This window comes from Eleutherodactylus coqui, chromosome 12 (genome assembly GCF_035609145.1).
Source record: "Eleutherodactylus coqui strain aEleCoq1 chromosome 12, aEleCoq1.hap1, whole genome shotgun sequence".
Lineage (NCBI taxonomy): Eukaryota > Metazoa > Chordata > Amphibia > Anura > Eleutherodactylidae > Eleutherodactylus > Eleutherodactylus coqui.
In genome coordinates, this window is record NC_089848.1 from 61,479,839 (window position 1) to 61,506,538 (window position 26,700).

The following is a 26,700-nucleotide window of genomic DNA, read 5'->3' on the forward strand; positions in this document are numbered from 1 at the left end:
GATGTAAAATGACAACCACACTTGTCTCATCCCCTTTCTGCAAACTGATTTTCATCTTCCGGTAGACTTCATGCACATTTGGATTGGCGTGTATGCTTATGTCAGTAGGGATACAGGGATAAGCTTCTACCATATATCTTTGGCAACACTTATCTTTCAGGGAAACAAAGGGTCATGCATATTGAAATCCTTGCCGCATAAAAAGTAAAGGAAACCTGTCATCAACTATAAGCACCATAAACTAGTTTATGTGACATGAATAGAGATGAGTGAGCGTACTCACTAAGGCAAAGTACTTAAACGAGTATTGCCTTTTTCGAGTACATGCCCGCTCGTCTCAAAGGATTCGGGTGCCGGCGGGAAAGAGCGGGGAGGAACGGGGGGTGGGTGGGATCTCTCTCTCTCTCCCCCGCCCCCCCCTGCTCACTCTCGCAACTCACCGCTCACCCCCGCCGGCACCCGAATCCTTTGAGACGAGCGGGCATGTACTCGAAAAAGGCAATACTCGCTCGAGTAATTTGCCTTAGCGAGTATGCTCGCTCATCTCTAGACATGAAGTATGTGGGAGTCTATGTTCATGCTCACCTGTTCCCCCCTTGCTGCGGTGTCCCCTAGTGAAGTCAGTGTGCACACAGCAAGCTTGTCTCTTTTCAGCAGGCCATGTGCATACTCCCATAGAGATAGATAGAAATGGACGCACTCAGCCTTCTGAAAAGAGTCAAACTGGTGCACATGCGTCGACTTTACTGGGGAACACCACAGGAACGGGGACCAGGTGAGTATGAAGAGTCTTTCTGGACTCCACATCCTCGAAACCATAAAAACCATAACCTAGTTTTTGGTGCTTATAGTTGATGATAGGTTCCCTTTAAGTTGGCAATACACAAGATAGTCGCTCAAAATAACCAAAGTAACATAAAAAATGATTTGCTATGGATATGAAGAGCACAGTTTGCCAGAGACCTGATCTGTCCTGCTGGAAATCTTAGCCAACCATGACTGAAATTGAAAGTGTATGGCATGATCTGATGAAAGCACAGCGACCATTTGCCATACTATTGACATCTTTAACAAAAAGGAAGCAAAACTCACCTTCTCCTGCCCCTCCATTGACGATCTTCACTTTTGGGGGTGTATATCCTGATATAATAATCACCTTTATTTACAATGTTTAGTACATGCATATTACATCACTTGATATTGGTTGCTCTCCCCATTAAAGGGGTTTTCTGTGGCAATACTATTGATCGTCCGCCGCTAGGGACCTTGACCGATCAGCTGTGTGGGTGCATGCTGCCAGCCCTGCAATAACAGAGAGGAAGCCTCTGTATAGTGGCTGGCGCTTGTAAGTGCAGGCGCGGCTCTCATTGAAATCAATGGGAGCTGTGCCTGCAGTTACAAGCGCCGGCAATACAAGGGAGGTCAGCGCGGAGGCCTCCGCTCGACCTCTGTTATTGCAGGGCTGACAGCATACACCCGTACAGCTGATCGGTCGGAGTCCTGAGTGCAGAGCCTGGCTGATCAATAGTATTTCCACGGAAAACCCCTTTAAGGCTGACAATCTATATTCACCTATCTGTATATTTTTCAAGTGTGGGAGGAAGCACACACAAACACAGGGAGAACATACAAACTCCATGCAGATGTTGTCCTTAGTTAGATTTGAACCCTGGACTACAAACTGCAAGGAAACAGTGCTAACCACTGAGCCACCATGACAGAGTCATGTGACTGATGCAACAAAGTTGGTGATTGGCTGCAGCTGTCTCATGACCATCAAGATGTGCACCCAGAAGATCAGTGGGGGCCAGTCATCAGGGGAACAGGAGCAGCAGAAGGTGAGTATTCTTTTATGTTATTACAACACTCTGGACTTGAGCCCAGATAACCCTCATTATTGTTGCTGTTAGAATCATTTGTATGAAGGATCTTATGAACATTCAATTAGGAATGTGGGCATAAGAGGCACTGCCATGGCCACTCCGCTGATCACAGGCTTTCGCAGCCATGGCAGAATCACCACTGAAGCTTATGAATGGCTGAGCGGTCCTGTACACAATGAATGGCGTATGGCTGCAGCCGGCTTCTTTCGGGTCTCTAGCACTGGATGTGGAGCCACTGAAGAAGGTGAGTATGGGGCAGAGCTTCTTGGCACAAATTACACCAGAAAACTGTCTAATATGCTTTGCATCAAATTTACAATTTGTTTTTAGACACATTCGGACAGTTTTTCCAACTTATCTGAAAAAACTCATTGGGCATGACCTCAAAAATTATGTCAAATTCTGCCAAAATTTTGGTGTAATTTTTGGCAAAAAGTATGCAAACTAATAAGTGTCATAAGCGTAGACTAGACAGTCGTAAAATTCCACAGATTTACCTTCCAGTTGTGATGAATCTGGTGAATTCTAAGGCTGCGTGGCTCAGTTTGCACTGTCTAATTTTTAGACAGTATTAGTAAATGTGGCAGTGACTTTTTTCTTTACTTTACAACATTCCATGGTTGTACTTTTTTGGGTCATGGAGAAAGAGTTTAATGGCTCCCACAGCAATTAAAAAACTGTAAATGAGTGATATGGGAGACCACAAGTTATAGTTACATATATGCCATCTATCTATCTATCTATCTATCTATCTATCTATCTCTATCTATCTATCTATCTATCTATCTATCTATCTATCTATCTCTATCTATCTATCTATCTATCTATCTATCCATCTATCTCATATCTATCTATCTAACTATCTATCTATCTCCTATCTATCTATCTATCTATCTATCTATCTATCTATCTATCTATCTATCTATCTCCTATCTATCTATCTATCTATCTATCTCATATCTATCTATCTATCTATCTATCTATCTCATATCTATCTATTTATCTACCTATCTATCCCATATCTATCTATCTATCTATCTATCTATCTATCTATCTATCTATCTATCTATCTATCTATCTATCTCCTATCTATCTATCTATCTATCTATCTATCTATCTATCTATCTATCTCATATCTATCTTATCTATCACATATCTATTTATCTATCTATCTATAAGAGATGAGCGAGCACCCAAATGCTCGGGTTCACGTTTTTCGAGTCGAGCTTTTTGTAAAATTCGAGAGCTCTACTCTGACTACAAGGGTAGACTTAAGCATTTTTGTATGTGGGACGCCGGGTCCCCAGCTTTTTCTTTTTATTGATGCGTGTGTTCTCTCTCTCTCTCTCTTTCTCTCCCCCTGCCTGCCAGCCCAAAAATTTGCCATTGACGTGCGCTGCGTCGCGGCGGGGAGGGGCCAAAACAGGCACATCACAGCGGGCAGGAGCCAAAAACTGGGGCGGGGTTGAACACGGCATGATGCTCGTTCGAGTAACGAGCACCATCGAGTACGCTAATACTCGAACGAGCATCAAGCTCGACAGAGTATGTTCGCTCAGCTCTACTATCTATCTATCCATCCATCCATCCATCCATGATGAAGCACAAAGATATCTTGCTCTAATATCTGGATATTTGGCTTCCCCTTTATTCTAAATACCTGCTGTCATTTTGCAAATTCATAATGTGTTCCAGCATTTGCTCTTATTACATTGCTTCACATTTACACCATTCAGGCCATCGATAATTGCTAATTTAAAGGCAATAACCAGAGTATGAGTAGAACTTTGGTAATTATATTTGGATAATATGTTTGTTAGAGATCAACCAATTTACATAGTCTGGAATGACTGTATAACACTAAAATGCTTATGAATCCTGACTAATAGCACAAATGACAGAGTTAACATCAGCCCAGATGACACCTCCAGGGCAAAAGTTCTGCATTTTACTGCCTACTTACTATAATTATAGCCGGCCATATTATCTCCGATTACATATTTGATTTCTTTTTCTAATTAACAGAAGTATAGCCTGATAATCTGATTAACCTAACATATATTTTCCTTCTCTTTCAGCTACCCCCAGGAATTCCATGATAAAGGTAAAGCTCGGTGACCCCTCTGTCCCCTTACATTGTATACTACAGCTACAGACAAATGAAAATTTAAGCTCTAGACTAAAATATACAGAAATGAGGATCATAGCACACCCTGCTGGCAGAGAATTGTACTGCGACTGAATGTACTTTTTTTTTTTTTTTTTAAAGGAACTTCCTCTGCTGGTCATTAACCATTAACACACTGGTTCAATCTTCATAGCTGTGTTTAGGCTCATTTATATATGTTGGATAAAATTATTACAATTATAGGTGAATCCAAGAGGTAAATTCAGGCAGTGAATGTATATGATTGTTGTTTCATATGTGAATACATGATTCTAAACTCTTTAAAGGTATATATACATTTCCATGTTTTCTCTGAGCCACCTAGTCATAAGCTGCATATAGAAATCTAAGCAGATATGATAATCAAGTGTTGCAACAGAAAAGTGTTTATGGCAACAAACATTTCCAACTGCAAGATATATGTTTCATCGCACAGAATACTTTTATCAAGTAGAAACGTCACTTTAAACTTTTCTCCTTTGCTCCCGTTGGGACTGATTTCATTGTATTTATGAAAGTTTTCTAAGAATTTTTCATGCATATGCAAATTAATTATACCTCAAGATTGTGTATGAATGTCTAGGTATTAGTGTATCTTGACGCCACCGGAAGCTAGGGGTTTGACAGGGCTTCCATGGAGGAACACCCCTGTCACACCCTAAGCTCCCAATTGGCTCAAGAATACCGCTGCTGCGGGCAGTGTAGTGTCTCGATCGCTGTTTCCCCCATGTGTATCCTGGCGCTCCTGGCTGCTTACTGTCTCCGGCGCTGTGCTGCCCTCCTTCTGCAGCAAATGCAGAACACGCCGCCGTTTTCACCCTTCCGTCGCACTCTGACTGGGTGCCGGAGCTCTGTCACTCCTCTGCAGGGCCTTGCTGCGGTGCCGCTACAGATGCTCCCCCATCCCTGTCGTTGTGTCCCACTGCTGTCAGCCTGCGCACCGGAGCTCAAGTCAGTTACTCCTGTGCTGGGGCTTCTAGCGGTGCCTCTGCTGACAATTCCCGCCGATGATCAGTGACTCCTCTGCTGGGCCTTGTGGTGGTTGGCGCTGCTGACACTCACCGACGCTGTGTCCCACTGCTCTTGTTGTGGCACTTGCATGCCCTCAGCTGTCAGTGGGGCCACCACTCTGCCTTCACTCCGCCATGCTCCACCACTGTTTCCTCACCGTCCTCCGATGATGGCATAGCGGACAGTGACAGCGCAGGAGCCCTTAAGGGAACAATGCCAAGCGGCGGGGGGGTATTTCAGGGGAGCACACAGGAGAGATAATGGCCACAGGAGAGGATGGCCACCCATTGTCCTAGCCAGCCAATCCTGGTTGGGTCGTTGGCTCAGGGCATATATCTTGTCTCCACCCATTCTGCTGGTGGCGTCAAGATACACTAATACTGAATGTCTGTACATTCTAATATGAGTACATCTTGCCTGATCTTTACGTCTGTGATCAGTTTTACAAATGTCCCGCTCTACAACAGTCATCAATACTCATGAATATGCAGCTTAGGGCTTATTCATACGAGCATATATCTGCCGGCTGTGAAAATGGCCGGCCGATATACGCTACCGTGTGATGCACGGGGAGGCATATATGCCATTGGCTGTCTTCCCCTTCTCTCCCCCTCGCCGTCACTCTGCAAGGGGATTAGGCGGGACGGGGCAGGAGCTAGTGTGCTGAGCTCCTGCCACTCTCCGCTGTTTGCAAGGGGAGGGCCAGAATGGGGGTGGGGCTTAGCTTCGCCCCACCCCTCCCATTGCAAATAGTGACAAGAGGCGGAGAGAAGAAGAGAAGGGGGACGGAGTTTAGAAGTCACACTACTAAACTCCCTCCCACCTCCCTTCTCCTGTAGCTGTGATTGGCTCCTGGCCGGGCGCTTTTACGCTGCGGAGATACGCCCCTGTGCACTGATGCATTGTAAACCAATGCATCAGAGGGGCAGCGTATATTGGCCGGGGCGTGAAAACCCATCTGATATACACCCGTGTGAATAAGCCCTTAAGGATTTATTAAATTTGTGGCATTCAACCTAAAGCCTATGGATACCACTGGAGGGGGCACATTTTTTTCACTTAAATGTATGTGTTTGGGCTGTATAATTTTTGCAGTAGGGTTTTATTTAAAAATGTTGCCCCATTTGTCTTCTACAACTTCTACTTATCACTTTATATAGACGCTACAGTTTAAGTCTCGATAGGAGATCTATCAGTGAAGCTGGACTGACGGCTTAGTTTTCCTCTGCTCTCTCCTCTCCTGCCAAAGTTTATCTCTGCTGTGGTCATAAATTAGTTGAACAGAGGAAAACTAAGCCATCAGTCCAGCACACTGATGAATCTCCTATAGGGACTTAAACTGCAGTTTATACATACAGTGATATGTAGCAAACTGCAGAAGGGTCAACTTTTTTTTATCCAACTCTGTTCTAGAAATGATTGTCAGCTCAAAATTATACATTTAAGTAAAACATAAATTAACTGCCTATCAAAGGTGTCCACACAATAAAAGCCATTGAAAAAAGTCAATTTAAAGTTTGCTGAAGCTGTGCATTTAATGTTTTAAGCGTCAAGGGAGGACTTTACCAATGGCCCTAGTTGTTCCCAGCATAGTTGCTCCGTACTTCCCTGTTGGGACAATTGCAGTTTTATAGAAATGGCTCTCCAGGCAATCACCACACTAGAGTTGAGCGAACGTACTCTGCCGAGCTTGATGCTCATTCGAGTATTAGCGTACTTGATGGTGCTCGTTACTCGAACGAGCATCAAGCCGAGTTCGACCCCGCCCCAACTTTTGGCTCCTCCCTGCTGTGACGTGCCGGAATTTCTGTCATAAATTATATTAAACCTATTGGACTGCGGGCAAGCTCTCCTCCTCTGCTAAGCTCCACCTCCTTCTTAGAATATACGCTGAGAGCAGACTCATAGGGGACTAGGTGAATCTCCCAGTGGACTCTGAGCCAGGAGTGCGCCCCCAGCTCCATATCCACCATATGAATTTTGCATAGCCGAGTACACCCTCTGTACTACACATGGATAGGCAACGCACAGCATCTAAAAAGGTAATACTTAGAAATATCTATTCAGTGGGCTCCCAGAATGAAATTAGGCACCCCAGAGTGACACTGGCCTAGAGTAGTGGAAAAAGGCTAAAAAGGTGTATATTTTTACTCAGGTACATTTTATTTAAAAATATGTGACTTTATTGCCATAATAGTGGCACATGGCTCTTTCTAAATTCCTCCCAGGGTGCTTTAGTTATTTCTGCCAACCATACATGTAAATTGCATTGCAGTTTGCAATATAGTCCTGTACTTTATACAAGTTGTGTACTGTAGGTACTGAGATAAGGTATGTGATTAACTTGCAGAGTAAGCGCTGCTACACATAATTGTAAAGTCTTATGGACAATAAATAGGTATGTAATAAACATTCTGGGAGAGGATTTCCTACAACAAGTAGAGTATTGTGCACACGGAATTCTGGCGTAATGAATTTCCTCTTTGGTAAATAAGACACAATAGATTCTGCTGTAGAATGTACTCTGGCAAATTAATTTACCTTGGTTACTATCTATCTATCTATCTATCTCTCTATCTATCTATCTATCTCATATCTATCTATCTCATATCTATCTATCTATTCTATCTATCTATCTATCTATCTATCTATCTATCTATCTATCTATCTATCTATCTATCTATCTCATATCTATCTATCTATCTATCTATCTCATATCTATCTATCTATCTATCTATCTATCTCATATCTATCTATCTATCTATTAGAGATGAGCGAACGTACTCGTAATGAGTACTTACGCACCCGAGTACCGCCATTTTCGAGTACTTCAGTACTCGCGCGTAAAGATTCGGGGGGCGCCGGGGGGCGGGGAGAGGCGCGGCGGTGCGGGGGGGTAGCAGCGGGGAACAGGGGGGAGCCCTCTCTCTCTCCCTCTCCCCCCCACTCCCCGCTGCAACCCCCCACGCCGCCACGGCGCCCCCCGAATTTTTTCGCCCGAGTACGGAAGTACTCGCAAATCGCGGTATTCGGGCGAAAAAGGGGCGGGGCCGAGCACGTTCGCTCATCTCTACTATCTATCTATCTATCTCATATCTATCTATCTCCTATCTATCTATCTATCTATCTATCTATCTATCTACCTATCTATCTACCTATTTATCTATCTATCTATCTATCTCATATCTTTATATCTATCTATCTATCTCCTATCTATCTATCTATCTATGTCATATCTATCTATCTAATATCTATATCTATCTATCTATCTATCTATCTATCTCATATCTATCTATCTATCTCCTATCTATCTATCTATCTGTCTATCTATCTCATATCTATCTATCTCCTATCTATCTATCTATCTATCTATCTATCTATCTATTTCCTATCTATCTATCTATCTATCTCCTATCTATCTATCTATCTATCTATCTATCTATCTATCTATCTATCTATCTATCCTCATATCTTTATATCTATCTATCTCATATCTTTATATCTGTCTATCTATCTACCTATCTATCCATCTCATATCTTTATATCTATCTATCTCATATCTTTTTATCTATCTATCTCCTATCTATCTCCTATCTATCTCCTATCTATCTATCTATCTATCTATCTATCTATCTATCTATCTATCTATCTATCTATCTATGTATCTCCTATCTATCTATCTCATATCTATCTATCTATCTATCTATCTATCTATCTATCTATCTAATATCTATCTATCTATCTATCTATCTATCTATCTATCTATCTCCTATCTATCTATCTATCTATCTATCTATCTATCTCATATCTATCTAGCTATCTATTTATCTATCTCATATCTATTTATCTATCTATCTCATATCTATCTATCTATCTATCTATCTATCTATCTAGCTATCTATTTATCTATCTCATATCTATTTATCTATCTATCTCATATCTTATCTATCTATCTATCTATCTATCTATCTATCATCTCTTGCGCTCACACTGGCCAATCATTGGTACCCTTGGGAGCATGTGGATCGAGATGCTGATTGTCGGCTGTAAACTGAGCTTCACACAACTGCCTTCATAAGAAGCACACATATGTAAAACTGACAATTTCTGCATCTGATCATCAGGAAACTGGTGTCACCCAAGAGTAGTAGTTATTATAGGCCTTCTATAGCCTCAGGAAAAGACTCAGTTCACAGTCCTCACCTTATTTTTAAATACGATGATCAAGCAAGAAACTGCCTTGTTGACACTCCATGACATTTGGCATCGGAGGCACATGACCTGCTACCCCATCCTCACCTTGGCTAAGCCGATGACTTACCTCATGAGGTTTGGCAAATTTGACCATGTTTTGGACATAGTTTCCACCATTACAACAATGCAGCTTTGCCCCAATATGATGATCTTTACTTCCCTTTGAGAAAAAAATGAATTTTCAGCCTTAAAAAGGTTGTATCACCAAATGCATTTATTCCCTATACACAAGAACATTGCTGCTAAATACCCCATGAAACAGTGTGCAACATGATCACTGCTGTATTCACTTCTATGGAAGGAGGGAGATTGCCAAGTACAATGATTTCTACCGCGCCATAGAACTGAATGGAGTGGTGGTCAATTATACAAGCTGTTCCATTCACAGAGGCATTCAGGAGCACAATTCTCAGGATCACTGGGGGTCTCAGAAGTTGGACCCCCAATAAGCAAACACTTATATCCTATCCTGTGAATAGGTAATACGAGATACATGTTTTTGGTGGTAGAACCCCTTTAACAAAAGTATCATATTTAGCATGACCTACCATGTTACTGATTTTAATCTAAATCCATTCAATATTCTGTACAGATTGATATCTTTGAGGTGGATGAAGATTTGTTTTTCTGATACATGGCTCCAAATCTCCTGCATTTGGCATATTGTAGATATAAAACACTAGCTTATATACCCGGGGGGCCTTCCACTCCTACAACACATTCCAGGAGACTCTGTTTTAAATTTCTTGGCGTGACAGTAACTACATATTCGGTCCATTCCTCCAATAATAACATTCGAATGTTGATCGTAGTCCTTCTGAGGATCCTATTGAAAACCTTCCAGCAACAATTTGCTGCACTTGATGCACTGGCTCTGTCTTTGTCTTTTTTAATTCGGACCTCATGCTGTCCTGGGTCTCTGCAGCCCTTGATGTCCTGGCTCTTTCCCCCTCATTCTTGGTCACATAGTTCACTTGTGTCACTCACTCGCAGTAATACTTTCTTTGCTTTAAGCTGGACTTGGCCTATAGGTTTTCATTTTTTGGAGGCATTTTGGATCTACCACAAGTCTAAATTATTCACCATGCTGACTCACAAAGCATTTTATTTTATCACAGATTATACAATAAGCCTTATTTATTGAACTGTGTAAAAAAAAACTTTTGGTTGTACATAAGAACCAATCACCATTCCTTAAACATGTTTTCCCACTACCTAAAATTGCTTCACAACTTCCTGGTTGCAGCTGACCAGGACATGCAACTGCTACAGCCAATCACTGGCTATAGAGGGTCACTGCTGTGGCCAGTGATTGGCTGCAGTAGTTACATGACCGGGTCAGTTGCAACCAGGAAGTACAGAGTGGTTGTGAAGAAATTTTAGGTAGTGGTAAAACCCCTCTAAATTCTAGTAAAATGAAAGCTGTGCTGTGATTGTTTGATATGAGCAACAAACAGTTGAAACCTTCCCTAGTATTTTAAGTTGGTCATGAAGAGTATGTGTACCAAGTTTGGTGGAGATTCATCAAGGCATGGTATAGCCTATGAAGAACAAACAAATACATTTTTGCTAACATGTTGGCTACTTGTAGTCACCACTAGAGGGAGCTCAGGAGCTTACTGAATACTGATATAAATTGAGCTCAGTGATAACACAGTATATGGTAAGCTCCCTCTAGTGGTGACTACAGGTAGACAGAATGTTATTTTTGAAATTTATTTCTATGCAGGGGAGCATATGTATAGAGTATTGGAAAAACAAACCTCCAACCATAAATACTGTATCTATTAAAGGGGTTTTCTGATGCTTGCAATTGCATGCGCAACTTCCATTGGTTTCGGCGAAAGCTTCACCTGCAATTACAAGCACCACAGGGGTTGGAACAGTCGCTTACACTCCGACGCTGGTGTATCCCGGTACTGATAGCAGGTGCTGCCTGGTAGACCCTGTTAAGAAATTAATTAGTACAGAATTTGGGTCTCAAAACAATGTAATGAAAAAAGGGTGGAGATCCCCTTTAAGTTCCTTTTAGATTATTTCTAGCTTACCATAAGGCCATTTCATAAAAAATTATTAGTCAACACCTTTCGAAGAGGTCATCCACACGGTGGTCTCCATCCAATTCCCCCCTTTTCTCAGACTGCAGTGTGTGTGAAAATGTGGGACTTTCTAATTTGATGAAACTATATATTTTTTTCTTGTCATAACAGAAAAAAGAAAAATACCTTTTGCCACTTTACACAACCTTTTAGCTCTTTGCACACAAGTTGTTGCAGAATTTCAGCTATAGAAAAAAATTCCCAATTCTCTTACATGTTTCAGCACTGGCTGTAAAAAGCAGCTGGATATCAGAATAGTAAGTAGTTCCTGGCATAGATTTAGTGTGTGATCAAAGAATTTAGTAATAGGAACTGATAGTTGGCACCTCCTAGGCATATATTCCAGATGGGAAAGAATTCCAGTTCCACCTGATAACATGAGAGAGTACTGACAGCGCTCTCGCCTCCCTGGAAGTAGTAGGAGATCTTCCAACATATCTAAACTTTGAAACAAAGTGACCAGATTAATTCTCTTAAGGAGCTTATCCTACATGTGTGTTTCTGCTTCAGTTCACATTGTATTAAGACACAGTCACACTACCATCTGGATGGAGCCTGAAGACGCTGCAGAACATTTCAAACTTATGTTAAAACAACCCTTCACTTTTGGGGCAAAATTCTATCCCAGGACAGGAAGGGGAGGCGGGTTTTTTTTACTGCAGTTGCTTCTCTCTTCGCCCTTCTAATCCACCAGTTTCGGGCATCATATTTAGCTATCCAGGATGGCTGCGGCAATTTTCTATCCAATGCCCGCTGTGCACTGCTTTCTGATTGGTTAGTGCTGATCACATGAGCGGCTTTGGCTAATCAGAGAGCAGATATAGAGCATTGGTAGTCTATCAATGTACTGTGAGGATTATGTAGTCTGAAAATGGAGTCAACCATCCTGGATGGGCAAAAATGAACCTGGAGTCACTATTAGACGGAAGAAAAAGCGCTGCACGCGGCGCTCTTTTTTTGGTATTTTGAGCCGGATCTGCAATAGAACCGCTGCACGCGGCGCTCTTTTTTTGGTATTTTGAGCCGGATCTGCAATAGAACCTACAACCGGAGGTTCCAATGCAGGTGTGAAACTGGCGTTATTTTATAGCCACAGCCCTGCTGCAACCACTGGGATGGAGTTTAGCTACAATGCAGTGATTTAATTCTTTAGATGCTGCTGTCAATGCAAACAGCAGCATCTAGATGGTTTAGAGAGCGAGAGGCTCCCTCCTTTACACCATCGGTACTTTGGCGATTTGATCACTGGGTGCTGATCATGGCGATTGGAGGTCATATCATGACGTCTGGGTCTGCCCTGTACGGTGGCCTGTGAGGGTCAGTGTCATCGCTGACAGAAACAGGTAGTACTAAAAGAAAAATGAGAACAAAGACAGTGACAGGTGCAACCTTTAAAAGCTGTCTTTAGTCTTTCATAAATGCAACATTTCGACTTCACAAGTCTCTCTCAAGCATAAATAACTATCCTATGGAGGAGACCGATAACTCTGTCCTGTGAAGCTGAGGGATAATTTATGTTGAAAAACAGAGAGTTCAGTTTTAAAGATAACGTGTGGATTACGTAGGATTGAGGAACTGAACCCCACGGAGGACCATGTGCGGCCACTGTATGCTACTTCCAGAAATAAAGTATTCTTAACACAACATTTTTGTTGTTGGTGTCCAATCCATAAGTAGTGGGCGGTAGGGATTGAGATTTGGTTAGTATGAGATAAGGGGACCCTTTCAGGTTCCCCTGGTCTCTAGTTCATTTTGGGGTTGGATATTTGTACTTTGTATCGAAGTTAGGGCTCCTTCAGATGAGCATATCTGCACATGTAAATTTGCATGTATAATTTGCAGAGAATAGAACCCAATGATTTCAATGGGTTCCTTCACATTTCCTTTCTTTCATGCGTACAAAAATAGGTCTTGCTCTATGTTTATGTGCCATTACGCACCAAAGGACCCTATAGAAGTCTGTGCAAAGTGCACCAATGCGCACTCGATATGCAAGGGGATGCATGAAACACTGCGCAATTCCATGAAAAATTAACACGTGTACCTCATTATCATAAATAACCATTTAAATTGGAGCGTGTTCGTCTGCCACCCGCAGATGAACATGCTCCACTTGCACAAAAGGTAAATGAAAATGCACTGATACGCGCGCAAAAAGCCTTGTACATAGCGCAAATACGTTGCACTGAGGAGTGTTCAAGAATGCATGTGCCCATCTGAAGGAAACCTCAAGGTACTTTTCGAAGAGCCGATTTATTGTTGGAATGAACAAGTGATGTCATTGCTAGCTCATTCACTCTCGGGCAGCCTATTTGGACAGGCAGATACATCGTTGGCTTGTTTAAATGAGAAATTATTCAGAATAGTTCAGTCTTTCACATTCACTGTTTAAACCGAACGATTAGTGAATGAGCCAATAATGATTTTTATGCCTGCATAGAATGAACGACGGGCGAACAATTATCATTCGTCTTTGGCTTGAGTTTGAATGATTTTTTGAATGATAATCGTTCATCTAAAAGCACCCTTAGTGCACTGCATGGGAATAATAATGCGAGGTATTAGTTGGATTTTGGCCAAATACTTGAGCTCACAAGCCGATCGTCAAGGCTCCCTGCCTATTGTGAGTCCCTAAACTAATATAAATGTATCACAATTTGCACCTAAGATGCTATATTACTTGCATTTTGCTTTTAGTACAGCCTATTACTGTCAATGACGACACTGACCCTCACAGGCTGCCGTACATGACAGACCCCGAGGTCATAATTTGACCTCCAATTGCCATGGTAACTACCGACACCCCATGATCGGATCCATGAATTCTTGATTTAGAGTGCTTCAGCATGGGGCACCCAACTGTTGATGTGATGGGATTGTGCTGCTGAAACAATTTGCATTTATTTTGAGTAATAGGCTGTACTGTTAGTGATGAGGACGTGACAGTGTAAGATAATACACTGCACTACTATGTAATACAGTGTATTATCTTATATAGTACAGTGTATTATCTAAGCAATCAAAGGATTGCATCGTCAAGTCCCCTTGTGGGACAAACAATTGTGGCAGAAAAAGAAATAAAAAAATTCATATGTAAACCCCTGCCCCAAAAAATAAATCTGAAAATTGCCATTTTTCCACAAAATGCTATTTATGACTAGGAAAATGCCACTTAACCCCCGCCCCCCCCCAAAAAAAACTGGTAATATTGTATGCACCTCAAAATGGTACACAAGTAAATATCTACTCATGTACACATGTAAATCATCTACTCTCTAAATACAGGATCTCTGAAAAAGAGATCCTGTGCTTTTTAAGGGAGCAATAAAGAATTACTTGTGCAGGACGTCCCCTCCATGAAAACCCCCAGAAAACGAATATTGCGCTTATTCAATCACTAGAAGGAGCGTCCAGGGATGCTCTGGCACGTGGTTAGCTGTATAGTCTACTACTATTACAAGGGATTATTAAGACGGTTAATGGTGGTAGGCTATTTAAAGATGGTTTATGAAGGAAGGAGCAGGTTGATAAACGAGTGTTAGGACCTCGAAACGCGTCGCACCTGCCTCCCGCATGCATCTTTATGTGTGTTATATGTTTTTTGGTTTTGTTGCCCTGTGTGTCCAATAAATTCTAATTTTTTTTATCTAACCACGTGCCAGAGCATCCCTGCACGTTCCTTCTGGTGATTGAATAAGCGCAATATTCGCTTTCTGGGGGGTCTCCATGGAGGGGACTACCTGCACAAGTAAGTCACCTGTATTTGAAAACTCTCCAAGTGCTTTATTGCTCCCTTAAGAAACGCAGGATCTGGTTTGGATACATATATATATATATATATATATATATATATATATATATATTAATGTATAAATGTGTGTATATATATATATGTGTGTGTATATATATACATTTGTTATTTCTGAAACTACAATGACCCACAACATGAGGATAACAAGTCGCCTATGCTGCACAGATTCCAAAAGACAAAAAGAATATCAGAATTGCTTTTTTAAACATCTTTTCCCCTAAAAGCTCAATGAAAACTGTTAAAAACTATTGTCTGCCCCCCAAGATGGTACCAACAAAAATGTCAGCTTATCCCATAGGAAGCTCTGAGAGCGGAGCGATAAATGGACAAGAAGCCTGGGCAACAGGACTTTTAGTTTGAAAGCAATGCACGAGCGCTGGTGATGTCAGCACTTGTGCAGTCGCTGAAACGACTGTCGGCCTGTGTAAAAGGGCCTTAAGGAGACAAGTTGGATGGTGATAAAGTAAACCTGAAGGCACACAGTTTACTTAGATTTGCAAGATGAGTACAATTCATACAACGCTTGGTAAAGCAACTGGTACAATCCACAATGTATTCACACATGACAATGGAAGATGGCCATTAACTTCTCAGCTATCACTGTATAATAAGGTTATGTTGAAAGACTGAGTGGGATGCGGACTGGACTAGCTGAAACTAGCACTTTTAGGAATGAGTTAAATTTGGGCGCTGAACTCGTTTGTGAGATTCGAAGTATGGTGCAGGCTCTCTTGTGGGAAACTAACACTGCAGTGTTGCGGGACTTCTGCGCTTTTGGTACATAAACTCACAGTTGTGGCATCCGGTATCTTTCTGGCTTACGCAAAACTCTTTCCTAGCTCAGGTGTCTCCTGGCAAGGTTGAAATAGACTCCTCTCCCGCTCCGGCTCTTTCATCAGACAGGCCTCAACTTCTACTTTCTGCAGCACTTCTTTCTCTGATCACTTCTCTCCACCAACTCCTCACTTCTCTTCCTTGCAGTACACATATGCTTGGCTCCCTCCTCCTACTCTCCCTCTTTAAATCACAGGAGCTCTTCCAGTTTTTACTCTGAGTCACATGGCCAGTTTCCCCCAGTCACATAAATATCACCATAAGGAGAGGCTAACCAACCCCAAATTTAACTGGAGGCAGCTAATCACTATTAAATGACATCATTGAATGGCCGTGATTGCTTCATCCAGCGCTGGCTTTGATTGGCTGAGGTAGTGCACCTGAACCAATCAGAGCAATTGCCTGCAGTAGCGCCACAGCCCAGCCCAAACGCCAACTGCTAGGTGAGTATAAGAGACCCCCTGAAAATTAGACCCTGTGCCTCTTTTAGGAGAAAACTAACATAAGACAGGGTCTTATTTTTGGGAAACACGGTATATAAAAAAAATACTCCTGCGCTCAAAGAGTCCATCTGTGTATAATAGGGGAAAATATATGTGCTTACTTGATAAGAGGGGGTCTATTGAAGATCCAACCACCCTCCCCTTTTTGCAAATCCAAGGTAGCAATCAAAAAGGTCTTGAAAACCAAAAAGGAGAATCCAGCAGGGAGATTGGGAAAAGAATGTTTAATACTAGAGATGAGCGAGCACCAAAATGCTCGGGTGCTCGTTACTCGGGACGAAATTTTCGCGATGCTCGAGGGTTCGTTTCGAGTAACGAACCCTATTGAAGTCAATGGGCGACCCGAGCATTTTTGTATATCGCCGATGCTCGCTAAGGTTTCCATTTGTGAAAATCTGGGCAATTCAAGAAAGTGATGGGAACAACACAGCAACGGATAGGGCAGGCGAGGGGCTACATGTTGGGCTGCATCTCAAGTTCCCAGGTCCCACTATTAAGCCACAATAGCGGCAAGAGTGGGCCCCCCCCTCCCAACAATTTTTACTTCTGAAAAGCCCTCATTAGCAATGCATACCTTAGCTAAGCACCACACTACGTCCAACAAAGCACAATCACTGCCTGCATGACACTCCGCTGCCACTTCTTCTGGGTTACATGCTGCCCAACCCCCCCCGCACGACCCAGTGTCCACAGCGCACACCAAATTGTCCCTGCGCAGCCTTCAGCTGCCCTCATGCCACACCACCCTCATGTCTATTTATAAGTGCGTCTGACATGAGGAGGAACCGCAGGCACACACTGCAGAGGGTTGGCACGGCTAGGCAGTGACCCTCTTTAAAAGGGGCGGGGCGATAGCCCATAATGCTGTACAGAAGCAATGAGAAATCCAACCCTGTGCCACCTCCATCTGGAGCTGCACACGTGGGCATAGCAATGGGGAACCTATGTGCCACACACTATTCATTCTGTCAAGGTGTCTGCATGCCCCAGTCAGACCGCGTTTTTTTATAAATAGTCACAGGCAGGTACAACTCCGCAATGGGAATTCTGTGTGCACCCACAGCATGGGTGGCTCCCTGGAACCCACTGGCTGTACATAAATGTATCCCATTGCAGTGCCCTGGACAGCAGAGCTAACGTCAGATTAAATGCAGGTGGGCTTCGGCCCACACTACATGCCCCAGTCAGACTGGGGTTCTTTATAAGTAGACACATGCAGTTACAACTCCATGTGGACCGACAGCATGGGTGGGTGCCAGGAAGCCACTGGCAGTACATAAATATATCCCATTGCAGTGCCCAGCACAGCTGAGGTAATGTCATGTTTAATGCAGGTGGGCTTCGGCCCACACTGCATGCCCCAGTCAGACTGGGGTTCTTTAGAAGTGGACACATGCAGTTACAACTCCGTGTGGAATGACAGCATGGGTGGCTCCCTGGAACCCACCGGCGGTACATAAATATATCCCATTGCAGTGCCCAGCACAGCTGATGTAACGTCAGCTTTAATGCAGGTGGGCAAAAAACTTAATTGGATTACACTGTAGGCGAGGGCCCCAAAAAATTGGTGTACCAACAGTACTAATCAGAAAAATTGCCCATGCCCAACCAAGAGGGCAGGTGAAACCCATTAATCGCTTTGGTTAATGTGGCTTAATTTGTAACTAGGCCTGGAGGCAGCCCAGTTAAAATAAAAATTGGTTCAGGCGCAAGTTTCAACGCTTTAATGAGCATTGAAACGTATAAAAATTGTTTACAAAAATTATATGACTGAGCCTTGTGGGCCTAAGAAAAATTGCCCGTTCGGCGTGATTATGTGAGGTTTCAGGAGGAGGAGCAGGAGGAGAAGGATGAATATAATACACAGATTGATGAAGCTAAAAGGTCCCCGTTTTTGATGGTGATAGAGAACGATGCTTCCATCCGCAGGTGCAGCCTACGTATTGTTTAGGTATCGCTGCTGTCCGCTGGTGGAGAAGAAAAGTTTGGGGAAATCCAGGCTTTGTTCATCTTTATGAGTGTAAGCCTGTCGGCACTGTCGGTTGACAAGCGGCTACGCTTATCTGTGATGATTCCCCCAGCCGCACTAAACACCCTCTCTGACAAGACGCTAGCCGCAGGACAAGCAAGCACCTCCAGGGCATAGAGCGCGAGTTCAGGCCACGTGTCCAGCTTCGACACCCAGTAGTTGTAGGGGGCAGAGGCGTCACGGAGGGCAGTCGTGCGATCGGCTACGTACTCCCTCACCATCCTTTTACAGTGCTCCCGCTGACTCAGCCTTGAATGGGGAGCGGTGACACAGTCTTGCTGGGGAGCCAGAAAGCTGTCAAAGGCCTTAGAGAGTGTTCCCCTGCCTGTGCTGTACATGCTGCCTGATCTCCGCGCCTCCCCTGCTACCTGGCCCTCGGAACTGCGCCTTCTGCCACTAGCGCTGTCGGATGGGAATTTTACAATCAGCTTGTCCGCCAGGGTCCTGTGGTATAGCATCACTCTCGAACCCCTTTCCTCTTTGGGTATGAGAGTGGAAAGGTTCTCCTTATACCGTGGGTCGAGCAGTGTGTACACCCAGTAATCCTTAGTGGTCAGAATGCGTGTAACGCGAGGGTCACGAGAAAGGCATCCTAACATGAAGTCAGCCATGTGTGCCAGGGTACCTGTACGCAACACATGGCTGTCCTCACTAGGAAGATCACTTTCAGGATCCTCCTCCTCCTCCTCAGGCCAGACACGCTGAAAGGATGACAGGCAAGCAGCATGGGTACCCTCAGCAGTGGGCCAAGCTGTCTCTTCCCCTTCCTCCTCATGCTCCTCCACCTCCTCCTCCTCAACGAGCTGAGATATAGACAGGAGGGTGCTCTGACTATCCAGCGACATACTGTCTTCCCCCACCTCCATTTCCGAGCGCAAAGCGTCTGCCTTTATGCTTTGCAGGGAACTTCTCAAGAGGCATAGCAGAGGAATGGTGACGCTAATGATTGCAGCATCGCCGCTCACCATCTGGGTAGACTCCTCAAAGTTTCCAAGGACCTGGCAGATGTCTGCCAACCAGGCCCACTCTTCTGTAAAGAATTGAGGAGGCTGACTCCCACTGTGCCGCCCATGTTGGAGTTGGTATTCCACTATAGCTCTACGCTGCTCATAGAGCCTGGCCAACATGTGAAGCGTAGAGTTCCACCGTGTGGGCACGTCGCACAGCAGTCGGTGCACTGGCAGATTAAACCGATGTTGCAGGGTGCGCAGGGTGGCAGCGTCCGTGTGGGACTTGCGGAAATGTGCGCAGAGCCGGCGCACCTTTCCGAGCAGGTCTGACAAGCGTGGGTAGCTTTTCAGAAAGCGCTGAACCACCAAATTAAAGACGTGGGCCAGGCATGGCACGTGCGTGAGGCTGCCGAGCTGCAGAGCCGCCACCAGGTTACGGCCGTTGTCACACACGACCATGCCCGGCTGGAGGCTCAGCGGCGCAAGCCAGCGGTCGGTCTGCTCTGTCAGACCCTGCAGCAGTTCGTGGGCCGTGTGCCTCTTCTCTCCTAAGCTGAGTAGTTTCAGCACGGCCTGCTGACGCTTGCCCACCGCTGTGCTGCCACGCCGCGTGACACCGACTGCTGGCGACGTGGTGCTGCTGACACATCTTGATTGCGAGACAGAGGTTGCGTAGGAGGAGGAGGAGGAGGGTGGTTTAGTGGAGGAAGCATACACCGCCGCAGATACCACCACCGAGCTGGGGCCCGCAATTCTGGGGGTGGGTAGGACGTGAGCGGTCCCAGGCTCTGACTGTGTCCCAGCCTCCACTAAATTCACCCAATGTGCCGTCAGGGAGATATAGTGGCCCTGCCCGCCTGTGCTTGTCCACGTGTCCGTTGTTAAGTGGACCTTGGCAGTAACCGCGTTGGTGAGGGCGTGTACAATGTTGCGGGAGACGTGGTCGTGCATGGCTGGGACGGCACATCGGGAAAAGTAGTAGCGACTGGGAACCGAGTAGCGCGGCACCGCCGCCGCCATCATGCTTTTAAAAGCCTCCGTTTCCACAAGCCTATATGGCAGCATCTCCAGGCTGATCAATTTGGCTATGTGCACGTTTAACGCTTGAGCGTGCGGGTGCGTGGCGGCGTACTTGCGCTTGCGCTCAAACACTTGCGCTAGTGACGGCTGGACGCTGCGCTGAGAGACATTGGTGGATGGGGCTGAGGACAGCGGAGGTGAGGGTGTGGGTGCAGGCCAGGAGACTGTAGTACCTGTGTCCTGAGAGGGGGGTTGGATCTCAGTGGCAGGTTGGGGCACAGGGGGAGAGGCAGTGGTGCAAACTGGAGGCGGTGAACGGCCTTCGTCCCACCTTGTGGGGTGCTTGGCCATCATATGTCTGCGCATGCTAGTGGTGGTGACTCCCCGGCTGATCTTGGCGCGACAAAGGTTGCACACCACTGTTCGTCGGTCGTCTGCACTCTCAGTGAAAAACTGCCAGATCTTTGAGCACCTCAGCCTCTGCAGGGTGGCATGGCGCGCGGGAGGGGGGGGGCGCTTTGGGAAACAGTTGGTGGATTATTCGGTCTGGCCCTGCCTCTACCCCTGGCCACTGCACTGGCTCTTCCAACCTGCCCTGCTGCTGCACTTGCCTCCCCCTCTGAAGACCTGTCCTCAGTAAGCTTAGCAAACCAGGTGGGGTCAGTCACCTCATCGTCCTGCTGCTCTTCCTCCGAATCCTCTGTGCGCTCCTCCCTCGGACTTACTCCAATTACTACTACCTGAGTGATAGACAACTATGTCTCATCGTCATCGTCCTCCTCACCCACTGAAAGCTCTTGAGACAGTTGCCGAAAGTCCCCAGCCTCATGCCCCGGACCCCGGAAACTTTCGAAAGGTTGGGCATCGGTCACGACAAACTCCTTCAATGGGAGAGGATTCGGAACCATTGCTGCCCATTCTGGGCAGGGGCCTGAGAACAGTTCCTGGGAGTCTGCCTGTTCCTCAGAATGTGTCATTGTAATGGAGTGAGGAGGCTGGGAGGAAGGAGGAGCAGCAGCCAGAGGATTCAGAGTTGCAGCAGTGGACGGCGCAGAACTCTGGGTGGTCGATAGATTGCTGGATGCACTTTCTGCCATCCACGACAGGACCTGCTCACACTGCTCATTTTCTAATAAAGGTCTACCGCGTGGACCCATTAATTGTGAGATTAATCTGGGGACGCCAGAAACGTGCCTCTCTCCTAATCCCGCAGCAGTCGGCTGCGATACACCTGGATCAGGAGCTCGGCCTGTGCCCACACCCTGACTTGGGCCTCCACGTGCTCTAGGCCTACCCCTACCCCTCAGCATGGTGTATTACCAGTAGTGCAGAAACAGAACGCTGTAATTAAATGTGCCGCTTATTGGCCTGTGGTTGGAGGCTGACTTTGCTTACGGAACGCACAGCAGAACCAGGAAAGAATTTTGCGCAAGCCTGCTGTAACACTTAGCTGGCTGCGTATTAATTAGGACTACTACCCCCAGCAGAGACGCAGTACAGTCAGGACGGTCACAGGCAGCCCAAATATATTTTTTTGTCCCAAATTTTTTTGGAAAAGCCCACTGCCTATATAGACAGTATACGTCTTTCACCTTTTCCACTGTCCCTGCCTCAGCACTACTGGCCCTATACTATGTAAAATTACTGCAGACTGAGGACGCAATGCTCTGCACGGCCGATATACAAAAAAAAAAAAAAAAAAAGTGCAACACTGCAAAAAGCAGCCTCAACAGTACTGCACACGGTTAGATGTGGCCCTGAGAAGGACCGTTGGGGTTCTTGAAGCCTAAAATACTCCTAACACTCTCCCTATAGCAGCTCCAACAAGATAGCACTTTCCCTCCTCTATGTCAGAACGCATCTGTGGCGAGCCGCGGGAGGGGCCGATTTACATACTCTGGTGACACCTGATCTCGCCAGCCACTCACTGCAGGGGGGTGGTATAGGGCTTGAACGTCGCAGGGGGAAGTTGTAATGCCTTCCCTGTCTTTCTATTGGCCAGAAAAGCGCGCTAACGTCTCAGAGATGAAAGTGAAAGTAACCCGAACATCGCATGGTACTCGTCACAAGCAACGAGCATCTCGAACACGCTAATACTCAAACGAGCATCAAGCTCGGACGAGTACGTTCGCTCATCTCTATTTAATACATATTGAAAAATATACACATACAAGAAATAAAAGAAAAACAGCAGCTTTTCATGTCGTTTTTTGAGCCAAAGCCAGAAGTGGATCCAGCAGGGATGAGAAGTAGAAGTCATTCCTTTTGTTTTCATTTTTTTAATCCACTTCTGGCTTTGACTCAAAAAACCGCACCTCAAACTGCTGTAGTTTTTCCAAAAAAAATGCTGTGTGTGAAACAACCTTTAAATTTATCAACCCAGTTAGAATTCATTTTCTGGCAGATTATGGATATCTCTAGCATACCTCAGTTTACAAACCCTTCTCTGCACCAACTATATTCTTCTCTTTGTCGTATATTATTCCCCTATGTATCCCTTTAATATTTGCACAGGCCCCAAGTATTTGAGCACATGAGCAGGCTTGTCTTCCAACTGGCAACACAGAAAAGTTACTGTATAAATACCACATTTCTGGAAAACAGATCACATCACAATTCTTATTTGGGAGAAAACATGTTATTTCAGTTCAGCTTTGATTATTTGACTCTACACTGTTCCTAGCATGTAGCAGAAGTTTTAGACATATCTGTCAGTACTTGTTAGGCGAGCTGCAGCTGCTGGAAGCCAAGGCAGAATCGGGCGTCATAGGCTTGCTATTGAACGCCAACAAGCTGGTACATACATCGCGCTCACCCCCTTTGGTGGAACACAGAGGCAATGAACGTGTTAAAACAGTTCTGCCAGGATCTCATCTGGTATGTGGAATGGTGTTACTTCTGTAGCCCTGTACCCCCAGGGGGTTGCAGAATTGACTTAGGTTACATGGTGCTTATGTAACTGAAGGTGGAGCCGTCACCTGTGGATCCAGATGAGCAAATCTTAATTTAGTTTGCCAAATAATGTGCAGTAGTGAACAATTACCATTTACTGCTATTTAGTAGGACTGTGTTACACACAATGTGGTGCAAGTTATTCATTTTTATATAGTTGTATTAGGTCGGCCGTGTGCTGCTATGTCACCATATCGGTGGGGTGCAAACAAGCAAAGTATCTTTCGCTATTAGGGCATTTTCACGGCCGACCGATATACGCTACCATCTGATGCATTAGATTCCAATGCATCAGATCACACAGGAGTATTCCCACTGCGCAAAAGCGCCCGGCCGGGTGCTTTTACGCCAGGCAGGAAGGATAGTCCTGGAACTAGCTTCTTGGCCTGACTACGGCCACTGCCATAGACTCCTATGACAGCGAGCGGAGAAGGGAGGTAGTTTAGCAGCATGACTCCTAAACTTCCTCCCCCTTCTCTTCTCCTCACCGCCCCTTGCCGCTGTTTGCAATGTGGGGGGCGGAGCTAAACTCTGCCCCGCCCCCTCACATTGCTGCTCCAGACAAGGGACGTGGAGCCGGCGGGAGCTTAGCTCCGTCCCACCCCGACCCCTCCCATTGCAAACAGCCGGTGGGGAGGAGAGAGGAGGTGAGCTAGCAAGGGGGAGACAGTTTAGCAGAGCTAAGCTGTCTCCCCCCACCTGACGGCATATACGCCGAGCCCATGCATCACATGGTAGCGTATATTGACTGGCTGTGAAAACGGCAGCCAATATCGGCTTGTGTGAATAAGCCCTAAAGCTTCACACTGGCAATCACAAAAAAATCGCAGCAAAATCACAATTTTGTTCATGAGATGTTTGAGCGTCAGCGATGCTTTTTCTTGCTATTTGTGATTTTCTTGCGCATTTTTCACACAATTTTACCACGATTTTTTAACATGAAAGTCAATAGGACTTTCTAATGTTAAAAACGTATCGCACAAAAAAAACAAAAGTTTGTGCTTTGCGATGAGAAAAAAAGGGGGCTCCATAGGGAAACATGGGAGATAAAAAAAACTGTAAAACACAGAAAGATAGGACATGTTACCATTTTTTTCTCTCGCAACATCGAATGAGTGAAAACATCACAAATGTGAAGGAAACCATTGAAAATCATTGGTTACATAATTCTGCGTTTTCACTCAGTCTCGCATCACGCGATTTTATCGCCAGTGTGAGGGCACCCTGACTCGTCAGACAGATCAGTGCGGCATATGCGCTACTTCCTATTTATGATATTCTGCATTGGCGCACCTAGAACTTATTCACTTAAGGTAAAGAATGGAAAAAAGTATATTGAACGGAAGAATGGGCAGGGGTCTCTTCCCGCAAACGTGTTTGCGCATGAAAAACGCAGAGAATTTAATGGGTAAGTTCACTTTTCTATATTTTGCGCGCGCATTTCGGTCACACAAAGAAAAATAGAACGTGTTCCATTTTTAAGCATATTGGCACACCATAGAAGTCGATGGGGGGGGGGTGCGTAAATGCACATGGAATACACAACAAGATGCATGAAGCACGGCGTAATTGCGCAGGAAAAGAACACATCTAGATTAGCGGTTTTAACCGGTGCTCTTTGTTTACCCCGCCGGTGCGGACGCAAATACACATAGTTCATTCCACAAATACGCTATGCGAAGGCACGCGCAATATGCTTACGCCATGTGAAGCCGGCCTTAGGGTCTCACCACATTTGGGCTGTTCTAAACTTTGTCTTTGTTTCCCAAGGGCTCGAACAGACGAACACATGCGTAAATACTCTTGCCGCTATGGAGGGTATTTGCGCATGAACAAGTTAAAAGTCTTCTTTTTTAACAGTTCAAAGTCCGCGCTGCTGCACGCACAAAAAATGGCAGAAGCTAGGGCAAGGCCCATCTTCTCTCCGGGTAGGAATTCCTTGCGAGAAACGTGCTAGTGAGAACAAAACCATTGAGATTGGGGGCTTCGCTTTGTCACATAATATGTAGGGGACCTAGAGGATAGCCCAGATGTGTTTTCCCTTTTTTTCCTGCACATCTACTTATTGGCTCCCTATAGTACTACTATAGTCATGTGGACACTCTAGTAGGGCCATCATTAGACCCCATTTAGACATAATGATTATCGCTCAAAATTTGCTTAAAAGCCATCTTTTGAGCAATAATCGTCTAAATGCATGGCCCTCTTGCACTGTTCGTGCACGATTCACTCATCATTGTCTTTCAGCTAGCTGAAAGACAACGATGAGTGTTATCAGGACTGCGCGCTGAGTTTTTAGCGGGATACCACTGATAGTATTGTTTCAGCTGGTTTCCCGTTCGGAGAACATAGCAGGAGAATGCAGAAGGCAGCCCTCCAGCTGTGTTCTGCATACCCTGCTCGGAGTGCTCAGCTGTATACCAGCTGAGCGCTCCATGAACACAGCAGGAGTATGCAAAAAACAGCACTCCAGCTGTGTTCTCCATACCCAGCTCGGAGTGCTCAGCTGTATACCAGCTGAGCGCTCCATGAACACAGCAGGAGTATGCAAAAAACAGCACTCCAGCTGTGTTCTCCATACCCAGCTCGGAGCGCTCAACTGGATACCAACTGAGCGCTCCGAGAACACAGCAGTTCTCGGAGCGCATAAATGCACACAGCAATTATGGCTCAAAAGATTGCCTTTGAGCAGATCTTGAGCGATAATTGTTGTGTCTAAATGGGCCTTTAGGCTCTAGAAGTTTTGTATTTCACTATTTAGATTCTTGTGCTGTGCGATGTGTGGGAGACTCGTACAAAAATAGAGCATGCTGCGAGAGAAAAATCGCCCATGTAAATACACCTGTTACAAATGATAGGTTGTATTTTTGTGCATTTTACAATGCACAAAACTTGTGTGGTTCTCTCGCCCATGTGAATGTACCCTTAGGCCTTGGTCAGATGAGCGTTTTTTTTTCGCGCATGGATTGGCACGTGAAAAGAGCGCTTCTAAAAGAACTAATGGGTTCCTATAGAAGGGTTTACGTGAACGATTTTTAGATGCGCAAAATACTCACACCTGCCAAAGATAAGACATCTGAGTGCAACTCGCATCTTAAGGTGCATTTACACACACAGATGATCACTCAAAAATCGTCAGAAACTGACAGTTCTGAGCAATCATTTTGCATAGGTACTAATGGGCTAA

General features: G+C 45.0%; 1 protein-coding gene across 1 annotated transcript in view; it reads left to right on the forward strand.

Annotated features, from left to right (window-relative positions):
- The window catches only part of SKAP2 (src kinase associated phosphoprotein 2), a 226,512-nt gene that overhangs the window by 34,241 nt on the left and 165,571 nt on the right, over positions 1-26,700 (forward strand). Inside the window, exon 3 of the mRNA XM_066584584.1 lies at positions 3,962-3,987. Coding sequence (XP_066440681.1) covers positions 3,962-3,987 — 26 coding nt within the window. The remainder of the gene's footprint in view (positions 1-3,961; positions 3,988-26,700) is intronic.